Consider the following 14,556-nt stretch of genomic DNA (forward strand, 5'->3'; position numbering starts at 1 on the left):
TATGGGTGGCTGGAGCAGGGGCGTATCTGGAATCTGGCGGTAGGGGGGGCCAGAGCCAGAGAGGGGGGCACATTTTTGCCTCCCTCCCTTCCCCCCCCCCCGCCGCCGCCTCTCTCCACCCCCTCCCCGCCGTCAACCCTCCCCCGTTGCTTACTTTTGCTGGCGGGGGGCCCCAACCCCCGCCAGCCGAGGTCCAACCCGCAATCTCCATATTTCGTCTTCCTCCATGGCCATGTGCTTCAAGGAAGTAACGCTGCAGTGCTGATTGGTTGAATCCAGTTCGGCGTCTGACGTCGCAGCGACGTCAGATGCCGAACTGGATTCAACCAATCAGCACTGCAGCGTTACTTCCTTGAAGCACATGGCCACGGAGGAAGACGAAATATGGAGATTGCGGGTCGGACCTCGGCTGGCGGGGGTTGGGGCCCCCCGCCAGCAAAAGTAAGCAGCGGGGGAGGGTTGACGGCGGGGAGGGGGGCCAGGGCGAAATCTGCGGGGGCCCAGGCCCCTGTGGCCCCACGCAGATACGCCCCTGGGCTGGAGGAGGGGGGCAGGGGAGAGAAGGGAGTCGCTGGATATGGGTGGCTGGAGGAGGAAGGGGGCAGGGGAGAGAAGGGAGTAGCTGGACATGGGTGGCTGGAGGAGGAGAAGGAGGGGGGCAAGGGAGAGAAGGGAGTCGCTGGGCATGGGTGGCTGGTGGGGAGGGCAGGGGGAGAGAAGGGTCGATGGACATGGATGGAGGGCAGGGGAGAGGAGCTGTGAATGGAGGGCAGGGGAGAAGATAGGAGGGTCGCTGGGTATGGGTGCATGGAGGGCAGGGGAGAGAAGGGTCGCTGGGCATGGGTGGATGGAAGGCAGGGCATGGGGAGAGAAGGGTCGCTGGACATGGGTGAAGGGCAAGAGAGAGGAGGGGAGAGAGAAGAAATGCTGGACATGGATGGAGGGGAGGGAAGAGTGAGGAAGGAGATGAGATGAGGGAAAAGGAAGAGAGGAGAAAAACTGCACATGGATGAAGAAAATAGGCAGAAGCTGGATCCACTGGACAGTCAAGTCTGTGGAGGACCAGAAATGAAGAAGAAAGGAGGAAAGGAAAGAAATAAAAGGAAAGGAAGCCTTGGAAACGGAGTTAAGAGGACAGATAGCAGCAGAATCAGATACTGGGCCAGCATGATCAGAAAAAGTCACCAGACAACAAAGGTAGAAAAAAAATCATTCTATTTTCATTATAGTGTTTGGAATATGTTCACTTTGAGAATCAGGTGCTCAACATTAAAATTTTATATTTATTTACTTATTTATGGCCTTTTTAACACACATTATACATGAATTAGATTGGAACCTGGGATCATTTAATTTTTTTTTCCTAGAGTAATGCATTGCCCCCCCCCCCCCCCCCTGGCTATAGCCAGCTCTGCAATTTTGGGGGGGGGGGGGGGACCGGGGAGAGAGCCTGTTGCCAAACATTTACCAGCACACCACTGGGCAACAGGGCTAATTTGCATTTGCTACCACTCAGGGTATGAAGACTTACATAATGTAATGTTATTGGTTTTGTATTCTCAATAACTCTTTGACTATTTCTATTGTTGGCTTTTTTTATATTTAAAGTATGGAATATTTTGTGTAGCTCTGTGAAATGAACTACTTTAAGGCGTTTTAAATTGTATTTCTTAGCCAGCAGTAACAAGGATGCCTTCACAAGCCATTATAAATATGAGTAAGCTCCTTTTTTAGACATATCCCCCTTTTGAACTTGGAAAATACAGTTTGCATTTTACTGTTTTGTCTTTAATGCTGAGCATAGCTCTGAAAGCTCATCCTAAGCACTGAGGCAATTTAATAAACCGTTATGTAGGCAAGCGACACAAGATTCGTCACGGAGACCAGGGTGCACTCTAGCATAACAATTCTAATGGCTAGCTTTCATTTTACTGCCTGAAAGCTGAAACACCGCATACCCCCACCCCCACCTCCCAAAAAACAAACGAACAAGATACGAACTGAAAACGAGCGCACCTCCTCCGCCTTCCAAATCCAAGCGCAGCGCTACCCACAAGGCCATCGCGCGCCCACTCCTGCATCGCTGCCTCCCGTTGCTACGGTAACCGATACCCGGTTACCGGAAGTGCTCGGCGCTCGCTCACAGTAGACCCCCGGCCCTACTCTCGCGCTGAAGCTCCCGGCGGAAGATGGCGCACAACGGGGAGTCCGACAATGAAGAGCAGTGGGCAGAAGAGAAGTGTGGACCCCCCGGTGGCGGGCAAGAGGGGGGCGCAGGAGACGGAACCGTGCAGCGCCCAGCTGTGTTGGATTTACAGGTGAGCTGGAGCCCGCGGTGCATCTGTCATCTGAAGAGAGCAAAGCGAGACTAAGCCTGGGCAGGGCAATAACACCGGGTGGGGGAGGTATTAAATCTGAGAACTGCAAGTGGATGTAGAACAGAAAAGGCTGAGTGGGCGTACTGCACGTGTAAAGCAGGAGGTGTCAGGGTGTAGCTGCCCTTGGAAGCCTGTTGCCCTTGTGCCAAGTACTGAAGGGTGCTGTTACACACGCATGAGGGAAAACGCAGCCTATCCCTAAACCTATCGGACCGAGGCACCGAGCCCACGCATAGGCGGTGTTTTTGACCCCATGCACCTGTGCAGTAATGTTCTGGTTAGAAATTCCTTGTAACAAGGCATTAAGAATGTTTTAATATTTATACTGGTTATGGCAATACACATCCACATTCATTAACAAGCAGAGAGATACCGGCTCATATCTCCTGTGCCAGGAAGCAGTCAGGATGTGATGATAGTTCTCAAGGGATGGTTATCAAGGCCACTTACCTGGCAGAGAAAAACAGTTGTCTGGCAGACAGACTAAGCAGGATCAAGCAACCACACAAGTGGTGCCTCAACATGAATGTTGCCTTGAAGATCTTTTGAGAGTGAGGCACTCCCTTGGTGGTTCTTTTTGCCATTCTCCTCAATACCAAAGCCCCTCAGTTCTGCACCATAAAAGGATTACACCTCAACATAATCTCAGATGCCTTTCTCCTAAACTGGGGAAGAGGTCTTCTGTATGTATATTCTCTAACACCCCTGGGTGAAAACTCTCCTGAAGCTCAAGCAGGATTGAGGGACCATGATCTGCTTTGCACAGTACTGGCCAAGACAGATATGGTTCCCTTTACTTCTGGAGCTAGCCTCACAAGACTCACAGAGGCTGGAGTGCTTTCCAACCCTCATCACTCAGAACCAGAGATTCCTCATGCATCCTGACCTCCTGTTCCTAGCCCTTATGGCTTAGATGGTGAAAGGTTAGAGGTATACTCTTTGAATTTCTCTGAGGGTATTGTTGCAAAATAACTCTCCTCTCGTGTGTCTGGGCAAAAAACTCTTTATTTGGGAGTCAATCCCCTTCTTATATACTCTATGAATATTCATGGATATTACATGTATTATCATTACTATTGGTTACATTTTGCTTACACAACCATGATCATGCATTGCTTACAAGAACAACTCTACATGAACAGCTCGTGAACCTGCTCAGGAATGTACAAACATCACCTGCTATTCTGCTACTTTCTCAGGAAAGAACAAAAACATCACATGCTAGATTCTCAGGAATATACAAAACATCATCTGCTGCCTGTATCCAAATACATTCTATCTACATCTCCACCTTTTTTTTTTTTTTTTTTTTTTTTTTTTTTTTTTTTTTTTTTTAATGAAATCTCCGTGGTGTGCCAGCTGGAGATGGAGGTGGAGATGTTTGTAATAGCTTATAAACATATTGAGCAGAGTGACGTGTTGGAGCGAATGGACGAGGAAAACATAAAGAAAAAAGGTTAGGAATGCATTGTATACAACAGCAAAAAATAGTGAAAACAAAAATACCAATGACTAAATACTGGATAATAGGGCGGAGCCAGGTCCAAGGGATCCATTGCCACAATTGATCCCATACATCAGAGAGTAGGTTATTATGAATAGTAATATGAGTAGTTAAATTCCGTAGGAAAGCTAATTGTTTGTCAATGGCCTTTGAATTGTCAGATAAATTAAAACAGCACATGTCCTGAAACTCTTCGCAACCATGATGGTTAAGTAATAAAAGATAATCAATGGCTGCTCGATTTTGTAAAACTCCATGACGTAATTGCTGTTGCTCAGCATTAAGTAAACTAATAGCAGTGGAGGTTGCATTGATTGATTTAATTGCCCAACAGGCTAATTCACGAATATTTTTTGCATTTGCCGCTGCCAATGCAGGGACACCTATTAATGAAAATGCAAGTGCCAGATATTCAGTTTGACTCAGAAATTTAACATTATCATTGCAATTGGCAGCAAGGGTCATACGCTTGGATCGCATATGTGAGGAGTTAGAAAATAAAATATGTTTACTGGGAAGTACCATAGTGAGTCGACTTAGACAGCATGTAGTACCATCAGATATATTAGCTGGAATATAATTAAAGGTATACATTCCACATGACCAAAACCAGCCAGGGGGTAAATGAGTAAATTTATAAATATATGAAACATTTTCGTAGGAGCTACAATTTAACAAAGTTGGTCCAAAATTAACACAATTTGATCGGGTACAATTAACCATACGAGCACATGTCATATTGATACTAGCTATTTGATTGGTTCTCACATGCATTGCCAAAGTAGGCGGCAACAGGGTTTGTGTTCCCCAATTATGGTATTCATAAGAAGCATTTCGATAGGATGAATTAACAGGAAGCTGTGAATAAAACCAAGTATCATTTTGCATATCTTTAGGATCATGACATACTGGAATCAGGCAAGTTGCCAAAACTTCTCCAACTGCCTTTTGATGAGAAAGACAGAAATCAGTTTGGTTCAGTGAAATTGCAAACGCTTCCCAAATATTTTTTGTGGGAAGTAATTGTGACTGTCCACAAGGTATGTACAAACAACAACACAGTAGAAGCAATGTAATGGAATTAGCATTAAGCGCTGCAATAATAGCCACTACGAAGTTATCATCAGTCTTTTCAATATGAGCTTTTTCTAAAGTCTCTGTAGCTTGTTGACTCAAGGCTTTAATTTGTCCCCAAGTAACAGGAGCATTAGGTTGACGAGTCACTGACCGTTTGCGTGTTTGCATCTGCGGTCCTTGAAGGGTGAGTGTGAAATTGGGAATTGGGTTGTGAAGACCTTGATGCCACGACATGAGGTTTCACCCACTTTGCTGGAATCCACACCGGGCCAGAATCTGTTTGAACAGCAGCGTAACCACGACCCCAGGTAAGGAGAGGCACAGGGGAACTCCACTGATCAGAAGGTAGTTGTCGGTATATGACCAAAGGACGAGATAAAGGTGGGGCAGGAGTACGAAAATGTTGTTCAAATCTGGAAGAAAAAGTTTTTGTAGCAGGATTATTGATGAGATTGAGATGATTCAGTGTGTAAAGGATTTGTGCTAAGCATTCATCAATGCTTACTCTATGACGGAGAATACCGTCTTTTTTTGTAGTCAGATTACTTAAAGCAGTTTTCAGTGTGCGAATAGCACGTTCAACAATAGCTTGACCAGTGGAGTTATAGGGGATACCAAAAAGGTGCTCAATATGCCAGAGGGTCAGGAACTCCTGTAAGGAGGTGGAAGTATAAGCAGGGGCATTGTCTGTCTTGAGAGTTTTAGGAACACCCATGACCGCAAAAGTTTGGAGAAGATGAGAGCGGACATGAGATGTAGTTTCCCCTTTTTGTGCAGTGACCCACAAAAATCCAGAATGAGTATCAACAACCACATGAAGCTTAGACCATTGACCAAAAGGGGGAAAGTGAGTAACGTCCATTTGCCAGAGGCTATTAACTTCCAGACCACGAGGATTAACTCCAGGAAAAAAGGTAGTAGGAGCTGAAAAGGAACATTGTGGACAATTTTTGATAATAGCTCTAGCTTCTTCTAAAGAAATTTGAAACTGGCGAGCTAGGCTAGGTGCATTTTGATGATGAAGTTCATGACTGCAGTGTGCTGTGGAGAAAAAATGAAGATGGCGATCCGCTCGAGCATTCCCTTCAGACAGACCACCAGGAAAAGGTTGATGACTGCGGATATGACCTATAAAGAGAGAAGAAAGGCGATTCTCCAAGTAACCTTGGAGGGTTAACAGTAAAGCATAAAAAGAGGCATCCATTTTGAATGATACATAACTGTCGGGCATGCGACGGACAAGATTAGCACAATATTGACTGTCAACAATAAGATTCAGTGGTTGATCTGAAAATAAAGAAAGAGCCAGGATGATGGCAGCAAGCTCTGAACGTTGAGCAGAGGTTTGTGGAGAGGTAAACTTGACGTGCCATTTGTTCAGATTGTACCAAGTAACCACCCCACGAGTGGGACTACCATCTGTAAAGACGGTGAGAGCAGTAGGGAGTGGACGTAAAGAAATGGGATCATGAAGAGTGATTGGCAAAATGGATGTGCCCTGTATGCGAGGGTCTTTAGGATAGTGGCAATCTATAATACCAACATAAGTGGCTAAAATAAATTGCAAGTCGTCGGAGAACTGAATCATTTTTTCCCACTGCCACAAAGAATGAGGAATGATGAGTTTAAGAATGTCGAAACCAGTCATGAATGTTGCTCGCTCTCGAGCTTTAGTAATCAGCAAGGCTAGTTGCTGGGGCCATTGTGTAATAGTAGAATGGAGAGTATTCTGTAAATAGACCCATTCTATCAATTTCGGAGGAGTTGTATCTTGATATAAGACACCAAACGGTTGTCGGTGGGTGGGGTCTTTGAGAACGCAAAAACAAAAAAGGGCAAATGCATCTCGTCTATCTGTCCATTTTGTTTGTAAGATTTGATCCAATTGTGACAGAATTGTTTGTTGCGATGCAGTGAGTGTAATTAATTCAGCAGGTGTTTTATGACCTTTTAATGCGAGAAACAGGGGTTGTAAAAATTCTGTAGGAAGTTTCAAGTAGGGACGTAACCAATTGAGATTTCCTAAAATCTCTTGTAATTGATGTAATGTCGTGGGAGACTGTAAATTGAGATGAGGAGCGACAGGTTGGGCTGCAGCTTTAGTCATACGGAAACCTAGATATAAATAGGGTTCCTTTTCTTGAACCTTCTCTGAGGCAATTGTTAATCCTGAGGAGGCCAAGATAGAAATTAAAGTAGATTTCCAAGAAGGGGGAAGAGTTATCCCTGCAATTAGTATATCATCCATATAATGATATACCAAAAGTTGAGGGAAATAGGCACGAAATGGTTGCAAGGCTTGATGAACATAGTATTGACAAATAGTGGGTGAATTTAACATTCCCTGGGGCAAAACTTTCCAACAATACCTAGTAGTAGGGTGTGCATTATTGTAAACAGGTACAGTAAAAGCAAAGTATTTATAATCTTTTTCCTGGAGAGGAATTGAAAAAAAACAATCCTTCAGATCTATAATAGCTAATTGATAATCATAAGGAATCAAATTAGGATTTGGAATACCACATTGTAACGGGCCCATTGGTTCTAAAATCGCATTAATAGCTCGTAGGTCATGTAAAAATCTCCATTTTCCGGATTTTTTCTTGATCACAAATACCGGAGTATTATATGGAGAATTGGTAGGCTCAATGTGATTTAATTGTAATTGTTCTTCCACCAATTGATGTAAAATCAACAGTTTTTCTCTGGTAATCGGCCACTGCTCTACCCAAACAGGTTTGTCAGTTTTCCATTCCAAAGGAAGAGAAAAAGACATATTTATGAACTGTTAATCAGGTAGGATCAATGATGCATCTAATTGTTCCAAAAGGTCACGACCCCATAAATTAAAGGGTACTTGTAAAATACAGGGCTTAATATGTCCTAGAACCTTGGTATCGTTAGGATATGTAATAGATAACCATTGAGAACTTTGGGAGGCTGACTGAGTTCCCCCTATTCCTGTCACATGTGAAGTATCTTCAATGGGCCATTCCCCAGGCCATTGTTTATAAGCTATGACAGAAACATCCGCCCCGGTATCTAATATACCAACAAAGGGCTTTTGTTGCAATAAAAATTGAGCAGTGGGTCGTGCATTAGAAACCGGTTTTAAAACTGCACTTACCTGTCGCGTAGATCCAAAGCCCCCTGTACGAGAGACAGTAGAAGGAATAGGTGCTGTAAAATATGGTAAAATAATTAATTGTGCCCACGAGTCCCCGGGAGAAATTGTTAAAGGTGATGAGGACCATACTTGAATTTTAACAATGCCTGTGTAATCAGCATCAATAACTCCAGGGATAACATGAATACCTGCCTTCGATGCAGAGGAGCGAGGTAATACTAAACCTACAGTAGCCGCTGGAATGGGTCCTTTAAAGGTAGTATTATATACCAAAACTTCATGAGGTAAGATGGCAGTTTTACATTCCGCTGCAATAAGGTCAATTCCTGCACTACCTTGTGTAGCAGTAGTACTATGAGCAAAAGACCCTTGCACTCCCTTTGGACCGAGGTTAGGAGTTAACCCGGAGCAAAGTTTTTTGGGGGTGGCGGTGTGGAATTAATTGGATTAGAGCGACATTGATTGGCCCAATGATATCCTTTTTGACATCGAGGACATTTTCGAGAAGGTCGAGAAGGTCCTTTTGCAAAGTTGGCACCCCCTCCTGGGGCTCTACACTGAGCTCGAAAATGTCCTGGTTTCTTACAATTAAAACACGTCCCCTGTGGCTTATTACCTTTTTGTATAGCTCCTGCTAACAAATTCATAGAATAACCATGAGTCCCCACATCTGCACATGCGCTCAATAAATCTGCTAAAGTAATTCCTGGGCGATGAGCTACAGTCTGCAATGCCTTTTTGCAATCTGAATTTGCATTTTCTTGGGCTAATTTAATCAATAACTCTGTTTGCGCATCAAGATTATCAATTTGCCTAGTTACAGCTTCCTGCAATCGATTAACAAATTGAAGGTAAGATTCGGTTGCACCCTGTTTAATTGATGCAAAAGATTTTGTTGGTTTATTCCCTTCTGGTGTTCTTTTAAATGCTCGCAAGATACAAGTGCCTATGGCTTGAAAACAGGTATCGTTTTGTTGAATTTGCATATCAAGGGTTGAAAATGGTCCCGATCCATAAATTTGATCAGGCACCAAATTAGTCCCAGTGATAAGTTGTGCTGCTTGCTTATATTCATTATCCCACACTACATATTGCGCAGGAGTTAACAGCATACGGAAAAGGTCTTTCCAATCTTTTGGAGTCATTAAGTAACCGTTACTAATCCCTTCTATCATGCCTTGAACAAATGAACTTTTTAAACCTGATTCTACGATAGCTCTACGTAATTCTCTCAAAACTTGATAAGGTAGAGCAGTCCATTCTGCATGATGTGTTTCGTTCCCTGCCTCTATTGTTGTAGTTCTAGTAACTGGGTATAAATTAGGATTAGGTTCCGAATTATCCCATAGATCATCGTTCCAAATGAATTCACCATTTTTTCGTGCTTGCTGTATACCTAATTGAATTAAACTAGGTCGTTCTACGCTCTTTGGTGTTTTGGTAATAATAACGCTATCATTAGCGTTGTTGTTTTGGATATTTTCAATTGGTTTATTAGGGGTAGTAGTAGTAAAGTCAGGAGTTTTGTTTTGCTCTTCCCTTCCCATATCGGTGGCCAGCCGACAAGAAGGAGGAGAAGGTGTAGGTCCAAGAGTCGCGGGAGGTAAAAGAGACCAGGTCTTGCCTGGCAATTTGTTGGATATATTTTCGTTAGTAATGCCTGTCAATCCAGAAGAGAGAATTACTATAGTAGAATATATCTCTCTCCAAGTCAATAATATAGGAGTCGAAACTCTAGGCTCTAAACGAAACTGCTGCCCTATCTTTTCCCATGTTTGAGGATCGAATGATCCCTTCTCTGGATACCAGGGACATTGACAAACTATTTCCTCAATTAAACGCTCTATATCTTTAAGAGTTATTGGATTTCGGGAGGAACCATATCTTTGCGTTATAGTATATAGCTCCTGTGCATGTTGTTTATGTGATGATGTTAAATTTCCCCCCATACTTACAGTGTTCCGTAGAAGGAATGGCGCGCTGACTGTTCCAGTCGTAGTAAGTACGTCACGTTTTCACCGATCACGTCGGGGATCACCAGATGTTGCAAAATAACTCTCCTCTCGTGTGTCTGGGCAAAAAACTCTTTATTTGGGAGTCAATCCCCTTCTTATATACTCTATGAATATTCATGGATATTACATGTATTATCATTACTATTGGTTACATTTTGCTTACACAACCATGATCATGCATTGCTTACAAGAACAACTCTACATGAACAGCTCGTGAACCTGCTCAGGAATGTACAAACATCACCTGCTATTCTGCTACTTTCTCAGGAAAGAACAAAAACATCACATGCTAGATTCTCAGGAATATACAAAACATCATCTGCTGCCTGTATCCAAATACATTCTATCTACAGGGTATCTCTCAAATTCTTCTTGCTTCCAGGAGAAATTTGACTAGGAGGCCCAACAATTTCAAATGGAGGAGGTTTGCCATCTAGTGTGAGGGCAGGACCCTAGATCCTTTTTCCTGTCCTACATAAAAACTGCTTGAATACCTTCTACAAAGTTGAGTCTCTGTAAGGGTTCACCTTAGTGTAATTAGAGCTTATCTCTGTGTAGCGAGTAAGACCAAGTCTGCTCAGCCTATAGTTGTTTGCTTCTTGAGGAGCTTGATATTACTGAAACCTCACATCAAGCCCCGCTGCTCAGTCATGGAATCTTAAAATTGTCCTTACTCAGCCAATGGAAGCTCTATTTGAGGCATTTGATACCTGTTCCCTGAAGTACTTGACCTGGAAGGTCTTGTTTTTGGTGGTGGTCAGTTCAGCCTGCAGGGTCAGTGTGCTCCAGGCCTTAGTCGTTGATTTTCCTTACACCAAATTTTATTTTAACTGAGTGGTACTGTGCAGACATCCTAAGTTCCTTTTTTACAGTAGTGTCGGAGTTCCATCTCAATCAGTCACTTGTTCTGCCAACATTTTTTCCCAAACCTTGTGCCTATTATGGTGGAAGTGTACTGCACACTTTGGAATTACAAGAAAGCTTTGGCATTACAAGAAAGCTTTGGCCTTTTTTTCAAGAACGGACTACAGCCCTTAGAACAGAATATTCATAGTGGATGTCCTGAAAACCTGGCAGGCTGGAGTTCACCCAGGGTAGGTTTGGGAATCACTGCCATTAGAAGGTCCACCCAGCTTTTTATTTCTTTTGGCCCCAATAGGATGGGGGCTGCCATTAGCACAAAACTTCTAATTGGCTCACGGACTACATCTCCTTTAATGCCCAGGCTGGACGTACTCTAAAGGGTCATGTCATGGCTCACAGCATCAGAGCCATGACTGCGTTGGTTGTCCACCTGAGGTCAGCCGTCATAGAGGGTTGATGGGAATTTGTTGTGCTCCCTTTCTGTGGTTACAGTTAAAATGACTTACATATTATAACCAGGTACTTATTTTGTACCTGTGGCAATGGAGGATTAAATGACTTGCCCAGAGTCACAAGGAGCTGCAGTGGGAATTGAACCCAGTCTTCAGTTGCAGTGTGGTCTTCAGTCCACACATTCACATCACAATACTGTGTAGAACAAGAATCCAGTGAAACAGCTGACTCAGTCAAATAGCTTTTTAGAATCTTTGTGGGGTCTACAATTCTACCCCCTGATCCCCCCCCCCCCCCCCCAGGCCCATTTGTTTCTATTTCAGGCTGTTCCAACAACAACAATAAAATAAACCAATGTCAGTTACAGTGCTTTGTTCACTGTTGCAGGTCTCTGTTGTTCCCTAAACTACTCACTGGTAGCAGGTATTCTCTAATGATAGCAGGATGAATAGCCTCACTACCCCACCTTCTCCCCTTGGAGTTGTATTCTGTCAGCTATTATATTAAGACTGACCTGGTCCTGTGTGACGATGGCAGGGGGAAGATGCACGCAAGTGCAGTGAGGTGCATCCAAAAGTTTCTAGGAAAAAATGCTAGGGAGCATCTCTGTGCTGGGGCTCCATCAGTGACGTCACCCATTATGAGAGTATTCATTCTGCGGTCCTCTGAGGACACCTGCAACAAGTGAGTAACTTGGCTTTATGGTGGAAATACTAAGCCGTGCTAAACCTAGCCTAGTTTAGTATATTAGCCCATGGACCTTTGAAACTTTACGTTCTAAAACCTTTTTTTTTTATCTTAGCACTATAAAAGATTACAATTTATGCAACAGTGATGCATCTTATCAGCATGAACATTCAGATCTGTTTTAGCAAAATGCTGCTTACATTACTTTTACAAAGAAATATGTCTTATTGGTTGTGTGAGGGAGAGTTTCTTTTTAGCCTAAAACTAGCATTCGTACCCATAACCTTAACCTCACTATCATAGTAGCAAGACTTTTTCTAAGGCACGGTACCATTGAGATTTACTGTATATTTAAGAATTTCATGTTCAGTTTTAATTTTTAAATTACTCTGTTCTGAACTTATTAAAATAGTATGCTTTCCTGTAGTTGGCTCTGGCTCGTTTATATGAGGGCGAAGGTAACCATCAACCTTCAGAGTCTGGCATTCCAGCAGGAACTGAGCATCCTAATGAAAGGTAAGACACTATGCCTATATTTACTGTTACAGTTCATTTTTGTTTTACTATAGAAATCTGTATCTTAAAAACCAGATTTCATACTTAGCACTTGGAGGGCAAATTCTAGATCCAGAATTGTGTCCTGCCATACAAAGGTAATGTTTTTCCAAGTGATCTTGTTTCAGTGTCTGATGAGTGAAAAAAATCTGCTAGATATGCTTTGCCAATCATTTTTTCCTTAATATATATTTTTAGTTAATGTTTTAAGAAAAGAATAGTTGGGCTTAGTATGATTATAAACTGTATTTTCCCCCATGCACTCTTTGGGCATGAGTTATGCTTACAGAGCTTGTGTTTTTCCACACAGAGCTTTTTCCAGAGGGATTTGTCTGTTCTGCACCATCTTTACAGGGTGTAGGTACTTGTACCACATCCACAAGCTTTTGTTTGATCTTTACAGGTATGCAGAGAGCATGAAATAATGAACAGCAAAACATTATTTGTGTTTCAAAATGTTGGGTAAAAATCTATTTTTCAGCACTTAATAGAAGAAAAATATAAGACGGATGTTTAATAAAGTGCCTGTCTCCTATGAACTCCCTGCTCTACTCCCTCCTTATCACTGATTCTCAGTGTGCCTACCTGACAGACCCCCAGCCCGTCACAGCTAGAAAATGCAGCCCCAAGGCAGTGCCAACTTTTAGTAAAGCTTTCAGCTGTGGAATCTGCAATATGCAATAACTTTCAGACTCAGGGTGATTCAGTCCTGGTAGTGTTAAATGGCCATGATTTATGATGGAAGTTTCAACTTATATATATATATATATATATATATATATATATATATATATATATGTGTGTGTGCAATAATAGCTAAGATAAATTACAGTAAATACAAACTGTACATTTCTAGCTTTAATGGTACTCTATTGGATTCTTCCATCAATGTAACTTGGCAAACAAAACGTTTAGGTACAACTGAGTTCCACTATTCTAATTTTTATTTTGTTGTTGTAGCTGTACAGACAGGTTAATGACATAGGGGCTCATTTTCAAAGCACTTAGACATACAAAGTTCCATAGGTCACTTTGGGGATCATTTTCGAAAGAGAAAAACGTCTAAAATGTGGCATAAAGCAGCATTTGGACGTTTTTCTCACAAAAACGTCCAAATCAGTATTTTTGAAACCTATTTTTAGACATTTTTCTATGAAGTCCGTCAGAAGTGCATGCAAATCACAAGGGGACATGTCAGGGGCATTTGAAAGGCGGGATTAGGGCGGGCCTAACACGTGGACATTTTACAGCCATAATGAAACAAAACAAAAATGTCCAGGACTAAGATGTTTTGGTTTTGATCTGTTTTCAGAATGAATAAGGCACTAAAACATGACTAGATGACCACTGGAGGGAATCGGGGGTGACCCCCCCAATACCCACCAAGTGGTCACTGACCCCCTCCCTCCCCCCCAAAATGTGAATAAAAATATGACTTACCAGCCTCTATGTCAGCTACAGATGTTAAAGTCAGGTCTGTTAGAGCAGCATGCAGGTCTCTCGAGTAGTGTAGTGGTCAGTGCATTACACAGTGGGGAACCCAGGTCCCTATCTCCTTCTACCTGTTACACTTGTGGTGCAAACTGTGATCCCTCCCAAGGTCACCAAAACCCTACTGTACCCATATATAGGTGCCCCTTCACCCATAAGGGCTATTGTAGTGGTGTACAGTTGGGGACAGTGGGGCTTTGGAGGGCTCAGAGGGCAAGATAATGGAGCAAAGGTGAGATGTGTACCTGGGAGCATTTTTATGATGTGCACAGAAGTGCTCTCTAGGGTGCCCCATTGCTCTCCTGGGATGTTTGGGGGACCAGTCTACTAAAAATGCTAGCTCCTCCTATATCCCAATGGCATGAATGTCTACGTTTTGCACTTTTTTTTTTTTAATGGACCAAA

At 42.8% G+C, this 14,556-nt stretch overlaps 1 protein-coding gene across 1 annotated transcript in view; it reads left to right on the forward strand.

Annotated features, from left to right (window-relative positions):
• Positions 1 to 2,189: 2,189 nt before the first annotated feature.
• The window catches only part of UBXN2B (UBX domain protein 2B), a 65,581-nt gene continuing 53,214 nt past the window's right edge, over positions 2,190 to 14,556 (forward strand). The window contains exons 1-2 of the mRNA XM_030189488.1: positions 2,190 to 2,318; positions 12,533 to 12,621. Coding sequence (XP_030045348.1) covers positions 2,190 to 2,318; positions 12,533 to 12,621 — 218 coding nt within the window. The remainder of the gene's footprint in view (positions 2,319 to 12,532; positions 12,622 to 14,556) is intronic.

Source organism: Microcaecilia unicolor, chromosome 1 (assembly GCF_901765095.1).
Source record: "Microcaecilia unicolor chromosome 1, aMicUni1.1, whole genome shotgun sequence".
In the NCBI taxonomy this organism is placed as follows: Eukaryota; Metazoa; Chordata; class Amphibia; order Gymnophiona; family Siphonopidae; genus Microcaecilia; species Microcaecilia unicolor.